The 22,579-nt window shown below is 47.7% G+C and overlaps 2 protein-coding genes across 4 annotated transcripts in view; one reads left to right on the top strand and one right to left on the bottom strand.

Annotated features, from left to right (window-relative positions):
• ASTN2 (astrotactin 2) overlaps positions 1 to 22,579 on the bottom strand; it is an 855,221-nt gene that overhangs the window by 199,319 nt on the left and 633,323 nt on the right. The gene's annotated exons all lie outside the window — the stretch shown is intronic.
• Positions 10,047 to 21,634, top strand: TRIM32 (tripartite motif containing 32). Its single transcript, XM_036261820.1, has 2 exons — positions 10,047 to 10,110; positions 19,376 to 21,634. The coding sequence occupies exon 2, from the start codon at positions 19,453 to 19,455 to the stop codon at positions 21,415 to 21,417; it is 1,965 nt and encodes a 654-aa protein (XP_036117713.1). The 5' UTR covers positions 10,047 to 10,110; positions 19,376 to 19,452; the 3' UTR covers positions 21,418 to 21,634.

Raw genomic sequence — 22,579 nt, 5'->3', positions numbered from 1 at the left:
GCCAGCTCATTATTCTGAAAAATTAATAAAAGAATCAAGTATTAGTCACTCTCTCATCGTATGAATTGGATTTCAGAATAATCACATTGTTCTTCATGGGAAGACTGCAGGTTATAAAGGTGGGGGAAATGACAGAATTGGAAAATTACTGTTTTGCAATCTAACAAAATAGCTCTAGACAGCTATCATCAATGAATCCTAAAACCATTAGGAGAGAGGCTGATGGGAAACATTCTGCTGAATGGATCAGGCGTACAGCAGCTGATGTTTAATCTTAATATCACTAAAAGTAGTCAATCAGACATCAAGTGCTTTTGATACGATGCCATAGGAAGTACACCTGGCATAGCCTGTTTACTTCAGCTGGTACTCCTTGGGTGGCCCGTGGGTAGAATTTGAGGGTCTGGGGACTTGTGCAGGGCAAAATACATCTTTATTCTCAGTATCCTCTAAATGCAATTAGCATTTCCTTAGATTCTGAATGGAGGCAATGAACTATAGTAATGTAGCACTTCCTGTGACTTGGATACAATCAAATTCACATATATTTCTATCACATTGTAGCTTTTACAAATACTTATTATTTATGTTTAACACTACTTAGAAATTCTTATAGCTTTTAAACCCTCCTCTAGATCTTGCCGTTAATAGAGGAGCCTATAAATTACTCCATTGCATTTTTTAATATTTTGATACAATTTTTGTGAGTGTAGTCCCCATGTATTTAATTGTATGCATTTAAAAAGACTATTCTGAGAAGGGGTGTCTGTAGTCTGCATTATTCTACAAAAGGGGTCCATGAAACAAACGAAAGAACAAAGTGATGAATCCCTGGGAGAGAGGAACAAGTTAAAAAAAAACACCAAGAGAAAGTCATCAGCTAATCTGCAAAGCTAAAAGTTCTGAAAAACAAAGACAGCCCTGGCCTGTATGGTTTAGTGGATAAACCATTGGCCTGTAGAGTGTTGCTCCGCCCACCAAAGGGTCACAGGTTCGATTCCAGGCCAAGGGCACGTACCTGGGTTGCAGGTTCCATCACCAGCACAAATCAGGGTGCCTGTGGGTGGCAACCAATGGATGTATCTCTCTCATACTGATGTTTCTTTCTCTCTCTCTCTATTCCTCCTTCCCTTCCACTTGCTCTAAAATTCAATGGGAAAAATATCCTCAGGTGAGGATTAACCAAAAAAAAAGAAATCAGTGTCTTTAACAAATATAAGGTGTAATTATTACTGATTAAGGAAGATCTAGCATAACATGCAGACATTTTGATCCTTATTTAAACACACCTGCCAGAGAAATATATTTTGAAGCAATAAAGGAAATTTGAATATGAACTGCTAGATGTGATGATGTTGAGATTATGTTTAAAAACTAGCCTGACCGGTGTGGTTCAGTGGTTGAGCATAGACCCACGCACCAAAAGGTCGATGGTTCGATTCCCAGGCAGGGCACACGCCCAGGTTATGGGCCCGAACCCCAGTGGGGGGCATGCAGCAGGCGGCCAATCGATGTTCTCTCTCATCGATGTTTCCATCTCTCTCCCTCTCCCTTCCTCCCTCTCTAAAATCAATAAAAAAAATTTAAAAATAAAAATATAAAAACTAATTATCTGTGAGAGATACACTGAGTTATTTACAGAAGGAATGATGTGATATCTGGGATTTGCTTTAAAAGACTCCAGCAACAAAATACAAATTGGAGGTAAGGGACCGCTGAAGCAAAATTGGCAAACTATTGACAACAAGGATGCAGGGTGATGAGCACACAGGGACCCGTCTCCCGTGTCTCTCCGTGTGCGTGGACTCCTTCCAATGAAGCACTGCGAAGAGAGGCTGCCAGAGATCACATCAGGCCACACAGACAATTACACCGGGAGCGGGGTGAAGAGAGATTTTCCATACCTACAGTATGCACCGTTTGGACTCTCTCTCTCATTGATCCCCTCCTCCTTATCCCCCACCCCCACCCCACCCCCGCCTTCCCCACACTACTGCCTGTGTCCACTGGTCATGCACACATGCACATCAGCTCTTTGGTTTATCTCTTCCTGCACCGTTCCCTTTCCTGGGAGGTTTACCCGTCTAACAACCAGTTTGTACTTCTTAATCCCTTCATCTCTTTCACCCACTGACTCTCTCTTCTAAATGCATTTTCACTTGCATTATGTTAACATTTTTAAAATAACAGTAACGTTTTCCTATTTTTAGAAACATAAGTTGGAATAATGAACAGCAGGGACAGGAGAATGTGATGGGGAGGGTGGGAACAAGACCGTCTCTTTGTGGGCTGCTGGCCAGCCCCACACACACCAGCGGGAGAGAGATGGCAGCCACCACAGAGAGAAGCTGGCTGAGATGCTGGGCAGAGGGCAGCAAGTCCGGACTGGGGCTGGAGGTGGGCTTGGCAGGGCCCAAGGGGTGTCCTCCAGCCGTCTTCCCTGAGCACTGAGTTGAGCTGAAGCCGATGACACTGCACAGGGAATGTTCTCTGGGCGAGCCTTCAATGCTACTAGCATTTACCAAGCACCTACTCCACCAATATTTGATTACTGCTGACCTTTGACCCTCCCCACTAGTTCAAACCATTACAAACTGGGTCTCGCCAATGCACACACATGTATGTGATATTAAAGTTTCAACATTTTGAACCAGCTGTTTCCATATCAGCTCAAGGAAATAAAAGACAAAACAAAATTACAATAATAACAAACCAATAAAACCTCCCTGCACAAGGGCATTTATGCATTGTCATTGTGATGGTTAGGTGTCACAGGTAGGCTCGTCAACTTGACCAACGGTGGCCAGTTTGGCACCTTACGAAGGCCAGAAAAACCTTTTTCGAAACATTTTTCCATTGTAAGTAACTACAATATAAAAACTTGTATTTACTGGAAAAACACTTGGTGGATATTAGCATCATTATAAATGTATGAACAGGCTAAGGGGGAACTTTGTCAATGTTTATATAAATATAAGCAATACGATGTTATATTAAGGTGATGGAGAAACAGGGCTCTTTTAAAATGCTCTTTCATGTTGTAAATTTAAATTGAATTCAAACATCTGTTAAACACTGGTCATGGGCCAGATTTAGGCTAGCCTGAGAAACACAGGAATTAAGCAGTGCAGACAGAGGTTAGAGTCAGCATCTCAGCAGAAAGTAGACTAATAACAGACAGAAAGCTAGATGAATACATACATACATAAATACACACCCACACACACAGAATAAGGGACTGAGGGAGGGAGAAAAGAAGACGTGCTAAGGGAGGGAGTAAGGAGGGCAGGGGAGGGAATAGGGGGGAGGGAGGGAGGGAGCCCCGAAAACTCCCGCAATGATCTATATGTGCTCCTGTTATAATCTCTTCCCCTTGAGTAACTTGCTTCCTTCCCTCACCCTGGCTAAATTTTACTCAAACCCTAACTCTAACCCTAAACCTAACCCAGCCCTTCCCCTAACGCTAACCCTAAATCTAAAAGTAGCCCTTACCATAATTTAACTTTAGCCCTAATACAAATCAAAACCTTAACCTCAAAGCTAACTCTACCCCTAAGCCTAACTGTGACCCTGAACAAAAACTCAGCCCTCACCCGAGCAACTTGCTTTCAAACAGCAGTGAGAAGATGTTACTTCTGTGGCTGGGTCACCAAAGACTGGACTTCTGTCTGGCTCACAGACTCAGGACAGCCTCTACCCAACGCCATCAGGGGACTGAGGCCCTCAGTCCAACAACCCTTCAAGAAGTGAACCCTGCCAACAACTCCATAAGTGATCTTGGAAGGCAACCCTTCCCCAGGGGGACCTTCAACTGAGACCCCAGCCCCAGCCAATAACTTGACTGCAATCTTGTGAGGGACCCCGAAGGAGAGGGTCTCGCGAAGCTATCCTCAGATTCTGACTCGCAGAAACTGGGAGATAAGGAATGTATGTTGTTTTCAATTGCAAAGTTTAGAGGTAATCTGTTATACAATCGTAGATAAAGAATAAAGGTAGACAGATAGAACTGTGTATTGTTTTATGAAAATTCTAGCAATTATAAACTTCTAGACTCAGACACATTTGGTTAGGATGATTTAGAATTTCAATTCCATAAACAAAAATTCCTCTTCCCCCTCAGAATTCAGTTGCTAATAAGGGAAGAGGGGGATAATGTTTTGTGGAGAATAGTAATAATAACAATAATAATAACATAACAGTAGCTAACATTCATAGACCACTTATTCTTTATCAGGCAGTGCCCTAAAAGCTGTAGATTTATTAAGTCATCTAACATTTATAAAATCTCATTGTGGTAGACAGCTATTATTATACCCATTTTGCAGAGGTAGAAAGTAAAGTTCAGAGAGGCTAAGTCAGTGGTCCTGGGTTACGGAACTTGTCTTCCAACAAGTTACCAAGCATGGCTTCAAATTACCTTCTAACCTCTTCTCCAAAAGAATCTTACAGGTGTGTGGACCTGGGGGTCTGACTCCAAATCCCTCACTTTTTCTACTACATAATGGTGGATTTAACAAACAAACGTATTTATAATAATAATAACCACAATGAACAGTAATACATGTTAGGCAACTATCTAAACTGTAAATGCCTAACATCCAATATCTTATTGTGCTCCCCCAAATCCTGTGAGTTAGCTATTATTACTCCTACTTTAAAGAGAATAAAAGAGAGGTTAAACTAGAGATCTTCACTGTAAATGGAGAAAACAACGTGGCTCACAGGGTGATGTTACTGGTTGAATTATGTCCCCAAAATACATATGTTGAAATCCTAATCCCCAGTATATCAGAATGTAATTTTATTTGGAAATAGGGTCATTGAAATGTAATTAGTTAGATGAGGTCATACTGGAGTTTTAATTAGGTAAGATGAAGGTCATACTTGATCTAATAGACTGGTGTCTTTATAAGAAGACAGACACACACACACAAGGAGAAAATGACCACATGAAGACAGAGGCAAAGATTGGAGTTAACCTACCACAAACCAAGAAATGCCTGGGGCCACCAGAAGCTCAAAAGACAAGGAAGGACCCTCCCTTAGAGATTTCAGGGACAGCATGGCCACACTGACACCTTGATTTCAGACTTCTAGCCTCCAGAGCTGTGACAGAATATTTCTCTTGTTTTATACTACCAGTTTATGACGCTGTGTTATGATAGTCCTAAGAAACTGATACAGGTGGTTTAAATGTTAAATGAAAAGCCATTATATTCAAATGCTGAACAGATGACCTGCATACCTCATTTTATTTATTTATTTATTTATTTATTTATTTATTTATTTATTTATTTTTATCCTTACCCGAGGACATTCTTCCATTTTTTGTTCAGAGAGAGTGGGAGGGAGAGAGAGAGAAACATCGACGTGAAAGGGACACATCGAGTGGCCACCACCCACACAGACCCAAACAGGCTCGGGGACAAACTACAACCAAGGTACATGCTCTTAGCGGGAACCAAACCCACATCTCTCTGGACCGCAGGCCGGCGCTCTAACCACTGAGCCAAACCAGCCAGGGCCATACCTCATTTTATTGCTTCTGCTTTAACATGCTTTGCAGATACTGTGTTCTTGTACACATTAAAGGTTTCTCATGACCCTGCATTGACGCAAGCCTATGAGCACCATTTTTCCAAAAGCATTTGCTTACTGTGTGTCTCTGTGTCACATTTTGGTAATTCTTCGCAATATTTCCAGCTTTCAATTATTATATTTGTCATGATGATCTGTGATCAGTGATCTTTGATGCTACTATTATAATAATGACTCACCGAAGGCTCAGATGATGGTTAGCAGTGAAGCATTTTTCTGGGCGAGCCTTCAATGCTACTAGCATTTATCTAGCACCTACTCTGCCGATATTTGATTATATATTTATATTTAAATAAATAACACGTAATGCTAGTATAGGGTTACATAAACTAATTGGGAAACCATAAAAAGTCCTATGGCTCACTTTGTTGTGCTATTCGCTTTATTGCAGGGATCCGGAAGCGGACCCACAATATCTCTGAGGTACATCTGACTTAAAGTGCTCCACGAAGAGTATTTTTAAATTGTTTCGTGTGTGAGGAATGCTAACATTGTACCAGGGTATGCAAAGCCACACACTTAAAATGACTGCATTTTCCTAGGGTGTTTATTTTACTGAGATTTTGTGTATGGTAATTAATGTACCTGGTAAATAATTTAAATGTTAAAAAAAGATAGTCAAACACAATTTTTAAAAAGAAAAGAAAATACTTGTCTGGCCAGAGTGGCTCAGTGGTTGAGCATAGACCCACGCACCAAGAGGTCACTGGTTCAATTCCCGGTCAGGGCACATGCCCTGGTTGTGGGCCCGATCCCCAGTAGGGGCATGCAGGAGGTGGCCAATCAATGTTTTCTCTTATCAATGTTTCTATCTCTCTCTCCCTCTCCCTTCCTCTCTCTCAAAAATCAATAAAGGAAAAAAGAAAGAAAGAAAGAAAGAAAGACTTTATTGTTGTGGTGGTTGTCCTTATTGTTTAAAAGCATGCTTGAACTACATCCTCAGACTATTAGAAACACCCTCGGCTCCACTCTGTGGTTGGGGGAGCATCAGTATAAAAATATCATCAATCCTGAATGGAGACACTGCGCTAGTCACCGTGATTTTCAGCAAACGGGGTGCACACGCCCCACCTGGTCTGAGAAGAGAGTATGAATAAGGTCTCCAGGCTGGGAAGAAAATATTCCATAGCAACCCTCCCATCTCCCCCCCTGTAAAACGGAGGCTGGGAGAAGAGCAGCTGGGGAAACCAGGCACATTGAGTCTCCTACATGGCAGAAACCCGGGGCAGGGGGCCACCCCTGCTCTTCTCTGGTGACACTGCGAGAACAGCTCACGTGAGTGTCTTTGCCTCGGCAGGATCATGCTCTACAGATGTAATGGCAGCTGTGAGCTGACCCATATTCCTTGAGTTCCTAAGCATTGTCATCTCTTCTCTCTTCTGAGTCTTACCAACACACTTTACTCAATAAGAAGAGAGCTGGTGCTGTAAAATGTGGGTAGTCTTTAAGTGGTGGCTCGGAGCACGTCAAAAGCCTGACTACCCTGGGTTCGTGCCCAGCCCTACCACTTCCCAGGCCGCAACTGCACCTGAGCCAGGTAATCCTGCTGAACCTCAGCTGCCTCTTTTGTCAAATAAAGCCACTGATATCTACTTAAGTCACTTGTTGAGAGGGCTAATTCTGACCTGTGACAATACCTGTGGAAGTACCTGGTATATTGCTGGGATGCAGAAAATGGTCCTTACCCAGTGACCCCACCGAGTTATTCTGCAGCTAGAAGAACTCTAGATCAGACAGGGAATGTGATTCCAAAGGTCACATTTTTGAGTCTCACTCATTCAGCAACTGTTATGGGCACTGTCCGTCAGGGAACTCAGTCCACTGGTGAAGATCGAAAGGGAGCCGAGAATCAAAGCCCAAGCCATGTGCTTTGTGAGAAATCGTCAAGCTACGAGTCCTGGTACTTGCTGAGCGTGCCCTGAGCGCCTCGCAGTTCCCAGGAGCCCAGAGAAGTGGGAGAAACAAGCACCCTGCTTCCTGGCCCTGCGAGGTTCTGTCTGCACCCACTGTCTCTGCTACTTTTGAGCAAAACCTGCCCCAGGGCCTTTCAGTCCCTGACTGAGCTCCCTCTTCCCCCCACTCCTGGCCTGTTCGGTCAAAGCCTGGTTGGCCCTGGACTGCACGCATATCCTTGAAATCTCAGATGGGCCCAGAGCTCCATGCACCAACCCAAGTGCACAGAGCCCCCAGGCCTGCTCAAAGGATGCCATGAAGTATACCAACCCTACCTCCCGCTGCCCTCAATATCTGAAATGCTGGGAGCTGGGGCTTCTGGAACCAGCGTCTGGAGAGTGTAAGAGCTGATTATAGTATATTTGCAGAGGTGGGCAAAAGTAGGTTTACAGTTGTTTGTATGGAAAATAATACAATAATTAATTAATTACAATACAATATTAAGCTCTGTGTTTGGTGTGCTCACAACTGTAAACCTACTTTTGCCAACCCCTGTATATTTACCATTAATTAAATATATACACCATTAATTAAATATAAACCACTAATATATTAATAATCTTAGTCATAGCAAACCTCATATCCATTTAGAGATGAAGAAATGGGCAGAGAGACTAAACAAGGTTAAGAGGGTGGATTCTCAAGTAGAACTGGGTTCTGATCAGGCTTTATACTTATGAACATGTGGCTTTGTCCTTTAATCACCTGGGCATCAGGTGCTCATCTCACAGTGGCTTTATGAGGATGAAGTGAACCATGTATGTGGAGTGTTAGTTTTGTCAGTGTTTTTGTTTGTTGTTTTATCGTTGTGCAGGGTCACACACTTACGGGGGATTTCAAGTCCCAGCCCATTCTATGTCAAACTCCTTCTTAATCCTAAAGCTAAACTGGTCACCTGTGGAAACCAGTAACTGACCCAAAACTGAGGGGTCGGGGTCCTCCCTAGCCAGTATGCCAGACTACCTCCCACCCGGGGAAGACTCCCAGCTACTCCAAAGCTAGACTTGGGTTTGGGTTGCTGGGTAGCTTCAGTCTGCAGGGTCAGGAACTACATACAGTGCGCTCCCACACCACCTCTGCCAAGTGTGGACGAAAAGGGGCACATGCTAGCCCTGGCCGGTTTGGCTCAGCGGTTGGAGCGTCGGCCTGCGGTACAGAGAGACCCAGGTTCGGTTCCCGCTAAGGGCATGTACCTCGGTTGCAGTTTGTCCCCTACCCTGGTTGGTCGTGTGGGTGGCAGCCACTCGATGTGTCCCTTTCACATCGATGTTTCTCTCTCTCTTTCTCTCTTCCTCTCTCTCCCTCCAGCTCTACTCTGAACAAAAAATGGAAAAATGTCCTCGGGTGAGGATAGAAAAAAAGGGGGGGGGGGGCACATGCTAACCTGACAAGCTCAGGGAGGGCCTGCGTGGCAGCCTCGCAATCAGAGACCTAAAGTGACCACAAAGGAGGGTCTGACATGAACGCTTTATAACTAAAAGCAGCTTATGGCAGGTAGTTGTGTCCTAGGCTAGAATCTTCCCTGACAAAATCAATCTCTTCCCTAAGCCTATGGTCTTTCCATCTACCATAACTCCCCTTTCTCCAGTCCCCTCAGGGCACAACCAATGAACCAGGGTGGAAACCATAAATCCTTCCATTGTTGTTATCATGTTAATTGTTGACTGTTAACTATATCCTGCACCAACCTAAGTAAGAGGTGTATGTGGCTATCATTTTACTTTTCATCCAATCCCAGAGGTCCGCCCCTACCTCCTTCTCCCACCTCCCTAATGATAGACCAGTGGTCTTCATGAACACACTTGTGTCCTCTCTTTTTACTGTCATGTATAAAATAAGGCGCAAATCGGCCATTCTCTGGAGCATAAACTCAATCTGTTGAGATTTTGCTTCCCAGTAATAGTCGATAGTTTGGCTCAAATGAACTCACAAAAATTCCCTATCGGTTTGAATGTGTCTTACATTGACCCAAGGATGCCTCCTAACGGAGCAGGAAAAGGCTCCTTCCAAAGAGCAATGTATTCATCAGATACACCTGTCCGCAGGCTTTGATGTGTCACAGGGAGAAGCAGGGGCCCAGAAGCACTCCCTTTCTAAGGCTAGTTCCGGATCATACTTGCCCCAGCGTGGAAGCTGTAGTCTTTGTAGTCTTCCCTCTGCCCATTTCTCAGAAGGGAAAGCTGAGGTTCAGAGAGGTGCCATGGCTGTGTTGGGGACCAGTCCTGGAGGCCACGGTTTAGCGAAGGGGTTAAGACACAGACTCTCTGAGCGAACTTAGGCGGGCCCCTTCCGCCTCGGTTCCGCTGCCTCTACAAAGGAGACAGAAAGCTCAACTACGTACTGCCTAGGTCCACAGTTCTCAGCCGAGAGCTTGCCCTACCGGGAGCCCTCGGGCCGGGCGGACTACAAGCCCCAGCATGCCTCAGGAAGCGGGCTCCAGTAACAGACAGACGGCTCTGCGAATTGGAGCCCGCCAAGGGAGTCGCTGCGGCGCGTGCGCAGAGGGCAGCGGGTGGGTGGGCTGGAGGCGGTTGACGCGTCGGAGCCCCGGGCGGTCAGGTAGGGGGCGGGAAGGAGGGTCCGGGAGCAGGGACCACTGCGGGAGCCACGGGCTGTGGGTGAGCGGCGGGGTGTGGGGGCTGTCCAGCGGCCGTCCCACGCTCGAACGGCAGGGGCCGGGACCGGATCTGAGGGGCAGGACCAGGGTGGGGGTGGGGCTGTGAGGGGGCAGGCGCGGGAGCGCTTTGATGGGACTGAGGGATCGGAGGACATGCAGCTCCGGGCGGGGAGCGAGGGGCCCCGAGGAGCTTCGCGGTGCAGCACGTTGGGAGGTATGCGGTTTGTGGGGGCCCCGAGGAGAGACGGGGTGCAGCATCTGGGCGATCGGAGGCGATCCGAAGGCCCTTGAGGGGTCAGGGTGAAAAAATTTCGAGAATAGGAAGGAAATCGGGGCGATCTGATGACACCTGGGGTGCAGAATCTAAAGAGATTTGAGGAAATCCGGGGGCGCTAGGAATTTGGGGCTGCAAGATCTGAGACCAGAGGGAGCAGGGGTAGGGTCTCGGAATTGACAAGGAAGGCGCCTTTTCTGGGTGGGATCTGGGGAAAACTGATGGGGGAGTTCTGGGGGCATCAGTGGGAAGCAGAGTCTTGTTTGCAGAAAGGGACCTGGTGAAGGTTTGGTGACAACACATGATAAGGGTGGGGGTGGGTAAAGAAGGCTCAGGTTTGAGGGCGCACAGTGCCCGAGGGAACTGAATCAGATTGGGGGGGCAGGAGTCTGAGGCGTGAGATTGGGGTGCTAAGCTGGGGTGCAGAGTAGAGGGCTGCAGAGATGAAAACAGGTGGAAGGATCTGTGCCAGGGATTTGGGGCAGAGCGGGAAGAATTGGTGAGGGTTGCAATTTGGAGCCCTAAAAACTTGGATTCTGTACTTGTGGGAGGGTTGACAGCTGGATTGGGGGTGGACCGATGGAGGGGTACATGTCATCACCCGGCTGTGGAAGTAAAGTACTCAGAATAGATCTGTGAGCTGGTGTGAAGGCTGCTGAAGGAGTTTTCCGGAAGTCTGCATGGGGAGCAAAAGAGGGCTCTGGGGGCTGGAGGACCCAGAAGACACGGGAACCATGAGGGTAGGAAGTTGAGCAGCATTCGGGGGCTTAGCAACCAAGTCCTCCATCCTGAAGGAGCCCGACTTTCTCCAAGAGGCTGACTCTCCCCAGCTCATTCATCCAAGATCCCTTTTCACGGGACAGCCACGGTACTGCCACCAACTTGACTGTGAGCCCAACTCGCTCAAAGTGGTGGTAGCACTGGGGGAGAAGAGTGGTCAGGGGGCCTGAAGCAGGAAACTTCAAGGTCATCTGCCTGAGCTCCCTTTGCCTGTCCCTCCAAGCTGAGGTAGTGGATAGGATGTGAGCCCTCCAGGAATGAGTGGAACGTGATCTCAGGCCTTACATTCCTCATCAGTTAAATAAGGAGGTTGAATTAATCCTACATAAGGTCTATAACAGCTCGAAGAGGTGGTGGCTCTGTGCATGAAGTGTTCGGGCTGGGAGAGAGCTGAGGGGAATGCATTCGTATGGAGCATTTAGTCCTGTACCAAGGTCTGCAGCAGTGGTTTTTCCCCGGGGCAGTGTTGTCCCCTAGGGGACCGTTGGCAATGTCTGGAGACATTTTTGGTTGTCACTGTTGGGGTGAGGGGTACTACTAGCCTCTCGTGGGTAGACCCCAGGGGCATGGTTAAACATCCTTCACTGCACTGGACAGCCCCCACATTAAAGAATTATCTATCCCAATATCAACAGTGCCAGAGTTGAGGCCCCCTGCTGTAGAGTGGGGTGCCCTGGATTCAAATCCTGGCTCTGTCGCTTCCTCACTTGGTGATATTGATCCTGACGTAGTCTTCTTAAAGGCCTTACTAAGTAGGCTCTACTGTACATGTATCCAGTTTTATACCTAAGGAAACAAAAGCATAGGAAGTGACTTGTCTGAGGTTCTGTAGCTAGGAGTGGCTGGGCTAGGCTCCGACTCAGATCTCTGTGTCTGCATTTCCCCCATTCCTTGCTTTGTCCTCGCTGGACCTGCTTCGTCTTATTATCTCAGCTGATTCCCCTATGAAAGGGTAGCCCAGTGGGTATTTCTGAATATCAAATTGAACTCTACAGGGGATACATCTATTTAATTAGGTAGGGAGTAGCCCTGAACTTTGTTGTTGATTTGCTCTCAGACCAGGACCCATGGATAGATACGGGGAGGAGCTCTAGGTTAGTAGACAGGATGAGGTACTAGAAGATGAGGTGTGCAGGTCACTGGCTTGAAAAAATACCTCACAGCATGGACTGGGGGTGAAGACAGTCATAATGGTTGTTCTGACTGATCTCTTTTGGGCTTCTTTCCCCGGGACAGAATACAACATTTGCTCTATCAGCCCCGGGACTAGCTATAGCATTGCGGAAACCCATTCAGAAACCTAGTAGGATTGGAACTGAAGGCAAGAGTCTTAGCTGGACTATTCACACACACCCGTAAGGACAATATGTAAAGGAAATTGAATCAACCTGGAAATCAGAGGCTTGAAGTCCAAAATCCTTCCTCTGCTGCCAATTTACTGAGTGATCTTGGGCAAGCTTGCCCTTACTAGCTTCAACCTATTTTTAAAACAAATAGCTACCATTTATTGCATGCTTATAATGTGCATTATCTCTATTAATCCTGTCAGGGGTCTGACCAATCATCATGTCATTCCCCATTTCATAGATGAGAAAAGTATTAGTGATTCACCAAGGCAAAGGAGTAAATGGCAAAGCAGGGATGCAAGCCTGGTTCTGTCTGACTCCTAAGTTCCATTATACTAGTTTTACTAGAAAGCCTTTTCCAGCACTAAAGAATCCACACGCACTTACGATGGAGAGTGGCTGGTGGTCAGAAGTTAATAAGGCCCTTGAAGGGGATCACTGTCCACACACACTGATGTGTTGCCTCTAGACACGCCCTCCACGATGTGCTTCTGGTTGAGCAATCCGGTTTGGAAATCCTTCCTAGGTGCATTTACCAGCCTCTCGGCCAGACTGCCTGCAGCCTAATCAGCTCGGGAGCTGTGACATCTTTCCAGTCCATGTGGTTTTATGGCTGGGAGTGGACATACTGGGATTTGAACTTCAGTTCTACTATTTATCAGCTTTGAGACCTTGGCCAGATTGCTTTTCTCGGAGCCTTGGTTTCCTTATTTATAAAGAGGAGTAACACATTATTATGAGAATAAGATTTGTACAAATGGTGCCTGGCATGCAGTACATGGTAGCTCTATGAGAGGAAGGGAATGCTGGAAGGGAACTGAATGTTGCTTCGCCAAATTTCAGTGACCCTCAATAGCCCCCAGCTCCCCCAAACTCCCATCCCCTCTTATACCTTTCCCAGGACCTGCTTCCTGAACCTTTTACTCTAAGTTTTATGATTAAATGAACATTTGTTATGTGCAGAGAAAGGAACTGAAAGAGAGTTGAGTGGGTCAAGATGAGTTGGGGTCCCCTGAGAAAAGACCATTGATTATTTTCCCCCCTTGTCCTATATTCTTTGAGTCACATCGGCAGCATTGATAGTATCGAATCTTTGTGGAAGATGCAAGGGAACCTTTCTAGATCCTTCAAGTTTAGAGGGAGGACAGAGAACAGACAAGGATTCTGGGTTTTAAGTGTCCTAGACTGGTACAGCTTTGACGTCAGCCCTGTGTTTCCATATACGCCCCTACTCGCTGAGTTTATCCTAGCTGTTAACCAGGTGCCTCAAGTGTCCTAAATAAACTTAACGCCCCTCTCCCACACTGGACAGGGTGTCAGGTGGGGACCTCACTGACTTCCTTAACATCAGGACTGCTAGCCACTCCCAGAGAGTGGCCGTCGGTGGCCTGGAGATGGTTGTGCACTTGATTGCCATTCCATTCAAATGCAGGAGGAATAAGTGCAGTTTGGAAAGCTGTCATGAAGGGAAATGTGATAAGCCTTGCAAAACACCCAGTCAAACCGGGGCAGTGTGTCTGGAAGTCAAACCAGGACAATGTGTCGGGAGTAGGGTAGACCTTTGTGTCTGGAGAAAAGAAATGTAATACTTGACATTTTTCCTAGTTTTTAGGTGGAGAGCTCTGTTCATGTCTGTTTTTGCTCAAAATTATATCTCCAGTGTTTTCATGGGGCTTGACTCATAGTGGGTACTCAGTAAAGATTTGTTTAATTGCTTCAAGTTCTCCAGGTTTGCTCCTAGCCTAAGACCCCAAGGGGCTGGTAGAATTAGCCCAGCCGGTGTGGCTCAGTGGATTGAGCATCATCCCATGGACTGAGAGGTCCCAGTTCGATTCCCGGACAGGGCACATGCCTGGGTTGCGGGCTCGATCCCTAGTAGGGGGCGTGCAGGAGGCAGCTGATTGATGTTTCTCTTTCACATCGATGTTTCTGTCTCTCTCTAAAAAAAATAAAATAAAATAAAAATCAATGAAAACATTTGAAAAAAAAGGAAGTATGGCAAATAGAAGCATCTAGAAATCTACCCCATGGTGGGAATTCAAGCATTGGATGGAGATGTGAAACCTCAGGTCACCTTTAATCTTCTGATTCTGAGATCAGGTAAAACAATCCCCAAGGAAGGCTCAGAATGTTTATTTTTGAAATGTATGGGTCTGATATCTTGGGGATGGTCTGCCGGTTGAAAGTGCCTGTTCATTTCTCATTGGCTGCTGTGTGGCTGCCGTTGCCACTTCTAACAACTATTATTTACTGCACAGTTCACTGCCTACCTCACCTGGTACTGTACTAAGAGCTTCATACACGTAATCTCATTTAATTTTTACAACAACCCCGTGATGAAAACACTGTTTTGAAGCCCTTTTTCTTAGACAAGCTGAGAACTAGAGAGGTTCGGTGACTAGCCCAGGTCTCCTCGAGCGGGGATCCACGTCTAGGCGGGCCTGCTTCCTGCACCTGCTGGCCCCGGTTCCGCCATGTGGTTAATGAGGTCTCGCTTTCTCTGCCCTGTTCTCAGTTTCCTCATCTCCGTCGCTGTGAGATCGCTAGTAATTATAGCTTTCCATACTTAGTCCCTGCAAGAATGAGCTGCACAGCTTGTTTTCTGAGCAAGACAACTTGCGAATTCACTTGCCCAGAAGTTTCTCGCAAGGCTGTTGAGAGTCCTCAGTCAGGAGTCCTTCGAAGCTGACCAGTCCTTTTCTTAATCTCTTTATGCCATGAAAGGAACGATTCTTCATCCTTTCAAAATAAAGTCTGTAAACGGATTATTTTGTTAATACTAGCATTAGTTATTACTGTTGATACTGTTCCTGATTGCTATTTATTGTAATTTTGGTAACCCTCTTTCATTGCCTGCCTACCTGTTTCCAGGCTAAACACTTCATATGCATTATCCCTAGTTGTCATAGTAGCTTTTTTATAAAATAAGGTAACATATTTGGTGGCGTTGAATAACTTGCCTACTGTCCCACAACTTGGAAATGACAGTGTTCATTTGACCCCAGGTCTGTCTGACTTCATGAGTGTTTGTTTTTTGTTTTTTCCTGCTACTCTGGTTATTTGTCATGACTGGGGAAAACCAGATGGTGCCGGAGGCTAGATCAGACTGCGGCATGACGACAACATTTTCCTGCTCACATTTTCAGTTCTCACCTGGAGCGTGGGAGCTGGGCTAGCGTCAGATGGGGTGTGTGGCATTAGCCATGAGATCACAGAATGGGGTGAACTGAGGGAGATGAGCTGAGGGGTCAGGAGTTAACAGTCCAACGTGAACAGGAAACATGTTCGAAGTTTCCCGAAGGCAGCCAAGATGATAAATGACATGGGGGTTCACTCTGGTTTTCGATTTTAGAGCTGGCAGAAAATCGGGGAGCTAACTTAAAGACCTGGGGTGGAAAGACAGTTCCTTCCACCCATCTAGTCTTTCCGTGGAAACTAAGTAGTAATGGAGTTTCCATCGGACTCGTTTTCAGTGTAAACAATAAGGCCCAGATGTCCTCTTCTGGAGGAGAGGGGCTGTATCTGTCTGTCACGTAGCTCCATGAAGGCTAGGATCCTGAATTCCCGAGTCATAGAAGCGGGAGACCTGGTTCAGGCCTGCCCCAGGGCTGAGGCTGTCCCCGTGCCCGATGCTTTAGTGATGGGAACTCACGTTCCCTTCGCAACGCATGAGAGCTTTGGGGAAGGAATCCCCGACACCGTCTTCTGCCTCAGAGAGCCCAGCCAAGGTGCAGACAGCTGAGATTACAGACGTGCACACAGTGAGTTCATTTTTAAAAGTGGATAGCTCAGACAGGCAGGCAGGAAGCTTTTTAATGGAAGGAAGTGGTATCGTATTCCAGAAATGTAGGGACAGAATTTGTTGGTATTCTTATAATTTGGCAGACTCGTTTCATTAGCTGATCTGCAGCACCCGCTCTAGCAGCACAGATGTCCCTGCGCTTTGTCAGGTAACATGCTCTGGCTCCAAACACCACCTGTCGCCCTCAATCTGTCGTCCCAGGCGATGGGAGGACTGACACTATTTTGCTGGTTTGGACTGAGAAAGTCTGCATGGCTCCTGAGTTCAGGTTCTGTCAGTTCTTCTGTGCAGTTGCCCCCAGACCCATGGCATTTCAGACCTGAGCATCCATAGTTTCAGATATTTACATGGAACCTTCAGGTTCATGGTAGGTGGTAGTGTGCTCCTCTGCTGAGGCATGGATTTGAGTGGCAACAGGTCCCAAGGCTGCTGAGTGGGTGTGGGTCACTCAGCTTATAAATCACACGACAGCAGCTAAATCTCATCATATTGTTGTTCCTTCTTCCTTGTGGAGAAAATTATATGCTGTAAGGCTACATTTCCCAAGGTATGGTCTAGAAAATATTTGTTAAAAAGTGTTATATGGCAGTTAAAAAATATAGCTTGAAGTCATGCTGAGTTAAGCAAAGTTAAAAATTTGTTCTGCAGGGTTCCACCATGTTTGAGCTATGTGACCTTGAACCAGTTTTCTGAGCCTCCGTTTCCTTCTCTGTAAAATAGGATAATAAGAACAGTACCTACTTCCAAGGGCCCTTGTGAGGATTAAGTGAGATTATCTGAAGCAGTTAGCATGGCACCTAGCAGGGAGTAGGTACTAGATGTATACTGTTTCCTGTCCAGTAAGAGAGAAATAGATTGCAGGGAGGTGGGATGGACATCAGATCCATTGTGCATGTCTGCTGCTGCTGAATCTGTCAGATTGCAATCCAAAGCTAGATATGGGGAGATTTGTAATATGTATCTGCATAGACTCCCCTTCCGTATGCCTGCAGAAAGAGTCGATGACATTTACAAAGCTTTCCTCAGCTTGCCACATTGTCCTCAAAACCAAGCACCACTCCTCCTCCTCCTCCTCCTCCTCCTCCTCCTCCTCCTCCTCCTCCTCCTCCTCCTCCTCCTCGCTGGCTACCATCTGCCCATTGTGAGACTCGGGTACAGCTGTAGGGTTTGCCTTTAAGAAGAGACGAATTTATCCACATGCGTCACCTTGCTAAATCTATTCATTCTAATTTGGAGTGTAAATTGACAATGATGTAAGGCTGCAGAGCAGAGATTCTGTGCTTCTACCTCGTGAGCATATGTGGATCCAGGAGGGCGGGAGTATTCGTGGCATGTTCTGCGTGAAGCAGGGGTGTTCCGAGCCTAAAATAAACTGTCTCGATCAAGCACCGCCACTTTTAAATCATCTGGGCTCGAGTCTCTGGCTGTCAGAGCTCCACACTTCCCCACCCTCATCCACTCAGTTTATAAATCTTAGTGACTGTACTTCTGGAATATTGCTCACATGTGTCTTCTTTCCATTTGCAACACCTGCTCGCTACTTCAGGCTCCCCAGCTCTTCCGCCAGCACTTGGCTTAGCTTCCAAACTTGTTCCTCTGCCCTTCCCCCCCCATCGAACTTTGCTCACAGCAGTTCCCTGCTCCAAAGCATGCGTCGCTTCACTGTGCCCATCAGAATGAAGTGCGAATGCTCGTCTGGGCTGTAAAGGCTTCTTATAACCGTTCCCAGTTTCCAAACCAGTTAGTACAAATCCCCTGTATTCGCCCACAATTTTAACCTAAGGATGAGAGGAAAGAAAACAAATATATTTAAGACCTTTTTGGTGCTGAGTCAAGTCACTGCATGTTATGGACTACATATAGTATCTCACTTAATGCTCACATTGGCCTCGTGCAGGCAGGAGAGATGAAGAGACAGACCCGGAGAGGCTATGTGTTCTCTGTTCTCTCTCAAACTCACTGAAGTTCTGGCCTTCCCCATGCTTTCCAGCCTTTCTTAAGACTGTGCGCTCTGCCTGAGTCCTTCTCCCCGTCTCCACCTATCTGCGTCCTTCCAGGTCCCAGCAAATGCCATCTCCCCTTAGGAAAGTCCCCTTTGCCTTCAGATTTGAGTGAATAGCTGTCAGCCTCCATCAAACTTAGTTTAGATCTCATGTATGATACGGCTTTCGGCCCTGATGGTTATTTACCTGTATTCTGTCTCCCTTCTTCAAGTTTTAGCCTCTGAAGGTCAAAACTTGTATCCAGAAAACCTTAGTATCTAATACAGTCCATGGTACCTAGTCTTAGGTGGAGAGGTCAGTAGTTAGGATGATAGATGAGTGGAAAATACATGTATTTTACTGATCTAATGTTCTGCTAATCATCATAATTTTCTATTTCTCTGGGTGATTCCAAGGCTCCCAAACATGACACAGTAAACTCCAGATAACACGATAAAAAGGCCTCCATGCTTTTGCTCACACAGTTTTCTTTGCTTAATGCTTTTATCTCTCGTTGCCTCGTGTATTTCATGACATATCTCAGGAGGCTCTGGCAGAACTTGGTGTGTAATCCTTCTCTGTACGTCATTTTTCTGTGCTTTTCTCCTATTATAAATCATGAGTTGTAGGCAGAGAATAAATTGGTCACCAACATTTATCAAGATACTAGTCAGGTGCTGTACTAAATGGATCATATTCATTATGTTCTTTAACCTTTCCCAAAACCGTATAAAGTAGGCACCGTTATTATTTCAGGTTCATAAATGGGTGATGGGGAAACTGAGCTTTGGGCCACACAACCAAGTATCAGAAACTCCAGGACCTGAGTCTTACCCACTGTGCGATGGCCTGTCTGGCTGGTTTCCCTGTGAGTCACCCTCACCTAACAGAGAGTGGACTTCAGTAAATATTTGTTAAATAAGTGAATGACTGGATGAGAGATGGTAGCTATTCTCTAAATGTTTCTTGAGTGAATTCACTTCTACAGACAATGGGATAATGGCTTCTTTTTCTCTTCAGCAGAGTTTGACCTTATGGAGCATGACCAGTAAGCTGTCCCGTTCTGGGCTGTGCTAGCGGGACCCTTCAAAGGAAGAGCAATGGCCACGGCGGCGGCGGCTTCGCACCTGAACCTGGACGCCCTCCGGGAAGTGCTGGAATGCCCCATCTGCATGGAGTCCTTCTCGGAGGAGCAGCTGCGGCCCAAGCTCCTGCACTGCGGCCACACCATCTGCCGCCAGTGCCTGGAGAAGCTGCTGGCCAGTAGCATCAATGGTGTCCGCTGCCCGTTCTGCAGCAAGATCACCCGCATAACCAGCCTGACGCAGCTGACGGACAACCTGACGGTGCTGAAGATCATCGACACGGCGGGGCTCAGCGAGGCGGTGGGGCTGCTCCTGTGCCGCTCCTGCGGGCGGCGGTTGCCCCGGCAGTTCTGCCGGACCTGCGGCGTGGTGCTGTGTGAGCCCTGCCGCGAGGCAGACCACCAGCCTCCTGGCCACTGCACGCTCCCCGTGAAAGAGGCAGCCGAGGAGCGGCGGCGGGAGTTCGGCCAGAAGTTGGCCCATCTGCGGGAACTGGTGGGGGAGCTGCAGCGGCGGAAGGTGGCCTTGGAAGGCGTGTCCAAGGACCTCCAGGCCAGGTACAAAGCCGTCCTGCAGGAGTACGGGCACGAGGAGCGCAGGGTGCAGGAGGAGCTGGCTCGCTCCCGCAAGTTCTTCACGGGCTCTCTGGCCGAGGCCGAGAAAGGCAACAGTCAGGCGGTGGAGGAGCAGAGCTACCTGCTCAACATCGCGGAGGTGCAGGCGGTGTCCCGCTGCGACTACTTCCTGGCCAAGATCAAGCAGGCAGACGTGGCGCTGCTGGAGGAGACGGCCGACGAGGAGGAGCCCGAGCTCACGGCCAGCCTGCCCCGGGAGCTAACCCTGCAGGACGTGGAGCTCCTCAAGGTCGGCCACGTGGGCCCCCTCCAAATCGGGCAGGCTGTGAAGAAGCCCCGGACAGTCAACATGGAAGATTCCTGGGCCATGGAGGCTGCAGCCTCCGCGGCCTCTACCTCTGTTACATTTCGCGAGATGGACATGAGCCCCGAGGAAGTGGTTGCCAGCCCCAGGGCCTCACCTGCTAAGCAGCGGGGTTCCGAGACGGCCGCCAGCATCCAGCAGTGTGTCTTTCTCAAGAAGATGGGTGCCAAGGGCAGCACGCCAGGCATGTTCAACCTCCCAGTCAGCCTGTACGTGACCAGCCAGGGCGAGGTGCTGGTCGCTGACCGTGGCAACTACCGGATACAAGTCTTCACCCGCAAAGGCTTCCTGAAGGAGATCCGCCGCAGCCCCAGTGGCATTGACAGCTTCGTGCTCAGCTTCCTCGGGGCCGATCTGCCCAACCTCACGCCTCTCTCAGTGGCCATGAACTGCCACGGACTGATCGGTGTGACTGACAGCTATGACAACTCCCTCAAGGTGTACACCCTGGATGGCCACTGTGTGGCGTGTCATAGGAGCCAGCTGAGCAAACCCTGGGGCATCACAGCCCTTCCGTCCGGCCAGTTCGTGGTGACTGACGTGGAAGGTGGGAAGCTCTGGTGCTTCACTGTTGACCGAGGAGCAGGGGTGGTCAAGTACAGCTGCCTCTGCAGTGCCGTACGCCCCAAATTTGTCACCTGTGATGCTGAGGGCACCGTCTACTTCACCCAGGGCTTGGGCCTCAATCTGGAGAATCGGCAGAATGAGCACCACCTGGAGGGCGGCTTCTCCATTGGCTCTGTGGGCTCTGATGGGCAGCTGGGTCGCCAGATTAGCCACTTCTTCTCGGAGAATGAGGACTTCCGCTGCATCGCGGGCATGTGTGTGGATGCCCGTGGCGACCTCATCGTGGCTGACAGTAGTCGCAAGGAAATTCTCCACTTTCCTAAGGGAGGGGGCTACAGTGTCCTTATTCGAGAGGGGCTTACCTGTCCGGTGGGCATCGCCCTCACCCCTAAGGGGCAGCTGCTGGTCTTGGACTGTTGGGATCATTGCATCAAGATTTACAGCTACCACCTGAGAAGATATTCCACCCCTTAGGGAATGAGACCGTGAGCTTCTGGACCCCAGCCGACTTCCCTTCCCCCACTCCTTGGTGGTTGGTGGTCCGTGAGAGTAGACCGGCCTCTGTCCTCATTCCAGCTGGCTAGTTGTAGCGTTTTAGAAGCTCCTTTAGGTTTTTTGTTTGCATTATTTCCCCCCTAAATGTAGAGCTTTTTGATGCGTTGCCTCAAACAAGACTCATGCTGGGATTAGCTGACTTTGGTGGGAACGTAGGCACTTCCGAGGCCTCAGTGGAGAGCCTCTGCCCTGTATTGAAATCCGCCCTTGTATCGAGTGACCCTTGTTGATTTTCCTCTCCCGGCTTTGAAGACCCTGGTCCGTTATTTCCCTGCTTTTATAGTGCGTTTCATCTGTGACACTTTCTCTTCAGCTCTGCTGCACTGAGTGTGGAGCTCCAGTGGCATCTACTCCATCTCCAGTGACATTTCAGACATCACCTCCTGTGGCACGATGTCCCAGGTCTGATCACCTGTACCAGTGCTAAAGCTCATTCATTTAGTGCCACCAAGGGAGAGGCACAGTCCCTCTGGGGAGCAGCACCTCTCGGCTCTGGGGGTTTGGTGCCATCTCTAATTGCGGCTGTGACAAGAGAATGGATTGACCCTAGTTGGCTGATGTTGAAGACTTTGGTCTGGAAGTTGCTTGCCCTTTAAAGGCGCTTATGGATTGGAAGTGTGCCAGAGCACAGGAAGGGGGATAAACATACAAAGGCTGACATCGTCACAGCAGACACTCTTGGACAGTCTCTAGAGCTCACCGTCTTCATCCTACCTCCCCACCCGCCTGTGCTGAGAGTTGTCTGGGGAACTGTACTGTACAACCCCCGCCAGCCAACGGGGGGAGGGGGACACATCTCATTTCATTAGTAAAACAAAATCGGTGGGTCCCTATGCTGTATTCTCCTCAAGTGAGTGTATAATACTTGGTTTCGTGGTTTATTTCCATTCCTCTATCAAGCATTAAATAATTGATAACTGTTTCTTCATCACTGGTGTTCGTCTTTTAATCGAATGTGGGGTTCGTGAGGTGAGGAGATGGGTAAGTCGTTTGGTTCCATGTCTGACACTGCATTCTTTGGGAGCACTAAGCATCTACCAGGTCAGTGGCCAAAATCACCAGTATGTAGAAATAATCCGAA

Source organism: Molossus molossus, unplaced genomic scaffold (genome assembly GCF_014108415.1).
Source record: "Molossus molossus isolate mMolMol1 unplaced genomic scaffold, mMolMol1.p scaffold_m16_p_14, whole genome shotgun sequence".
Classification (NCBI taxonomy): Eukaryota; Metazoa; Chordata; class Mammalia; order Chiroptera; family Molossidae; genus Molossus; species Molossus molossus.
This window is presented reverse-complemented; position numbering and strand designations above follow the sequence as displayed.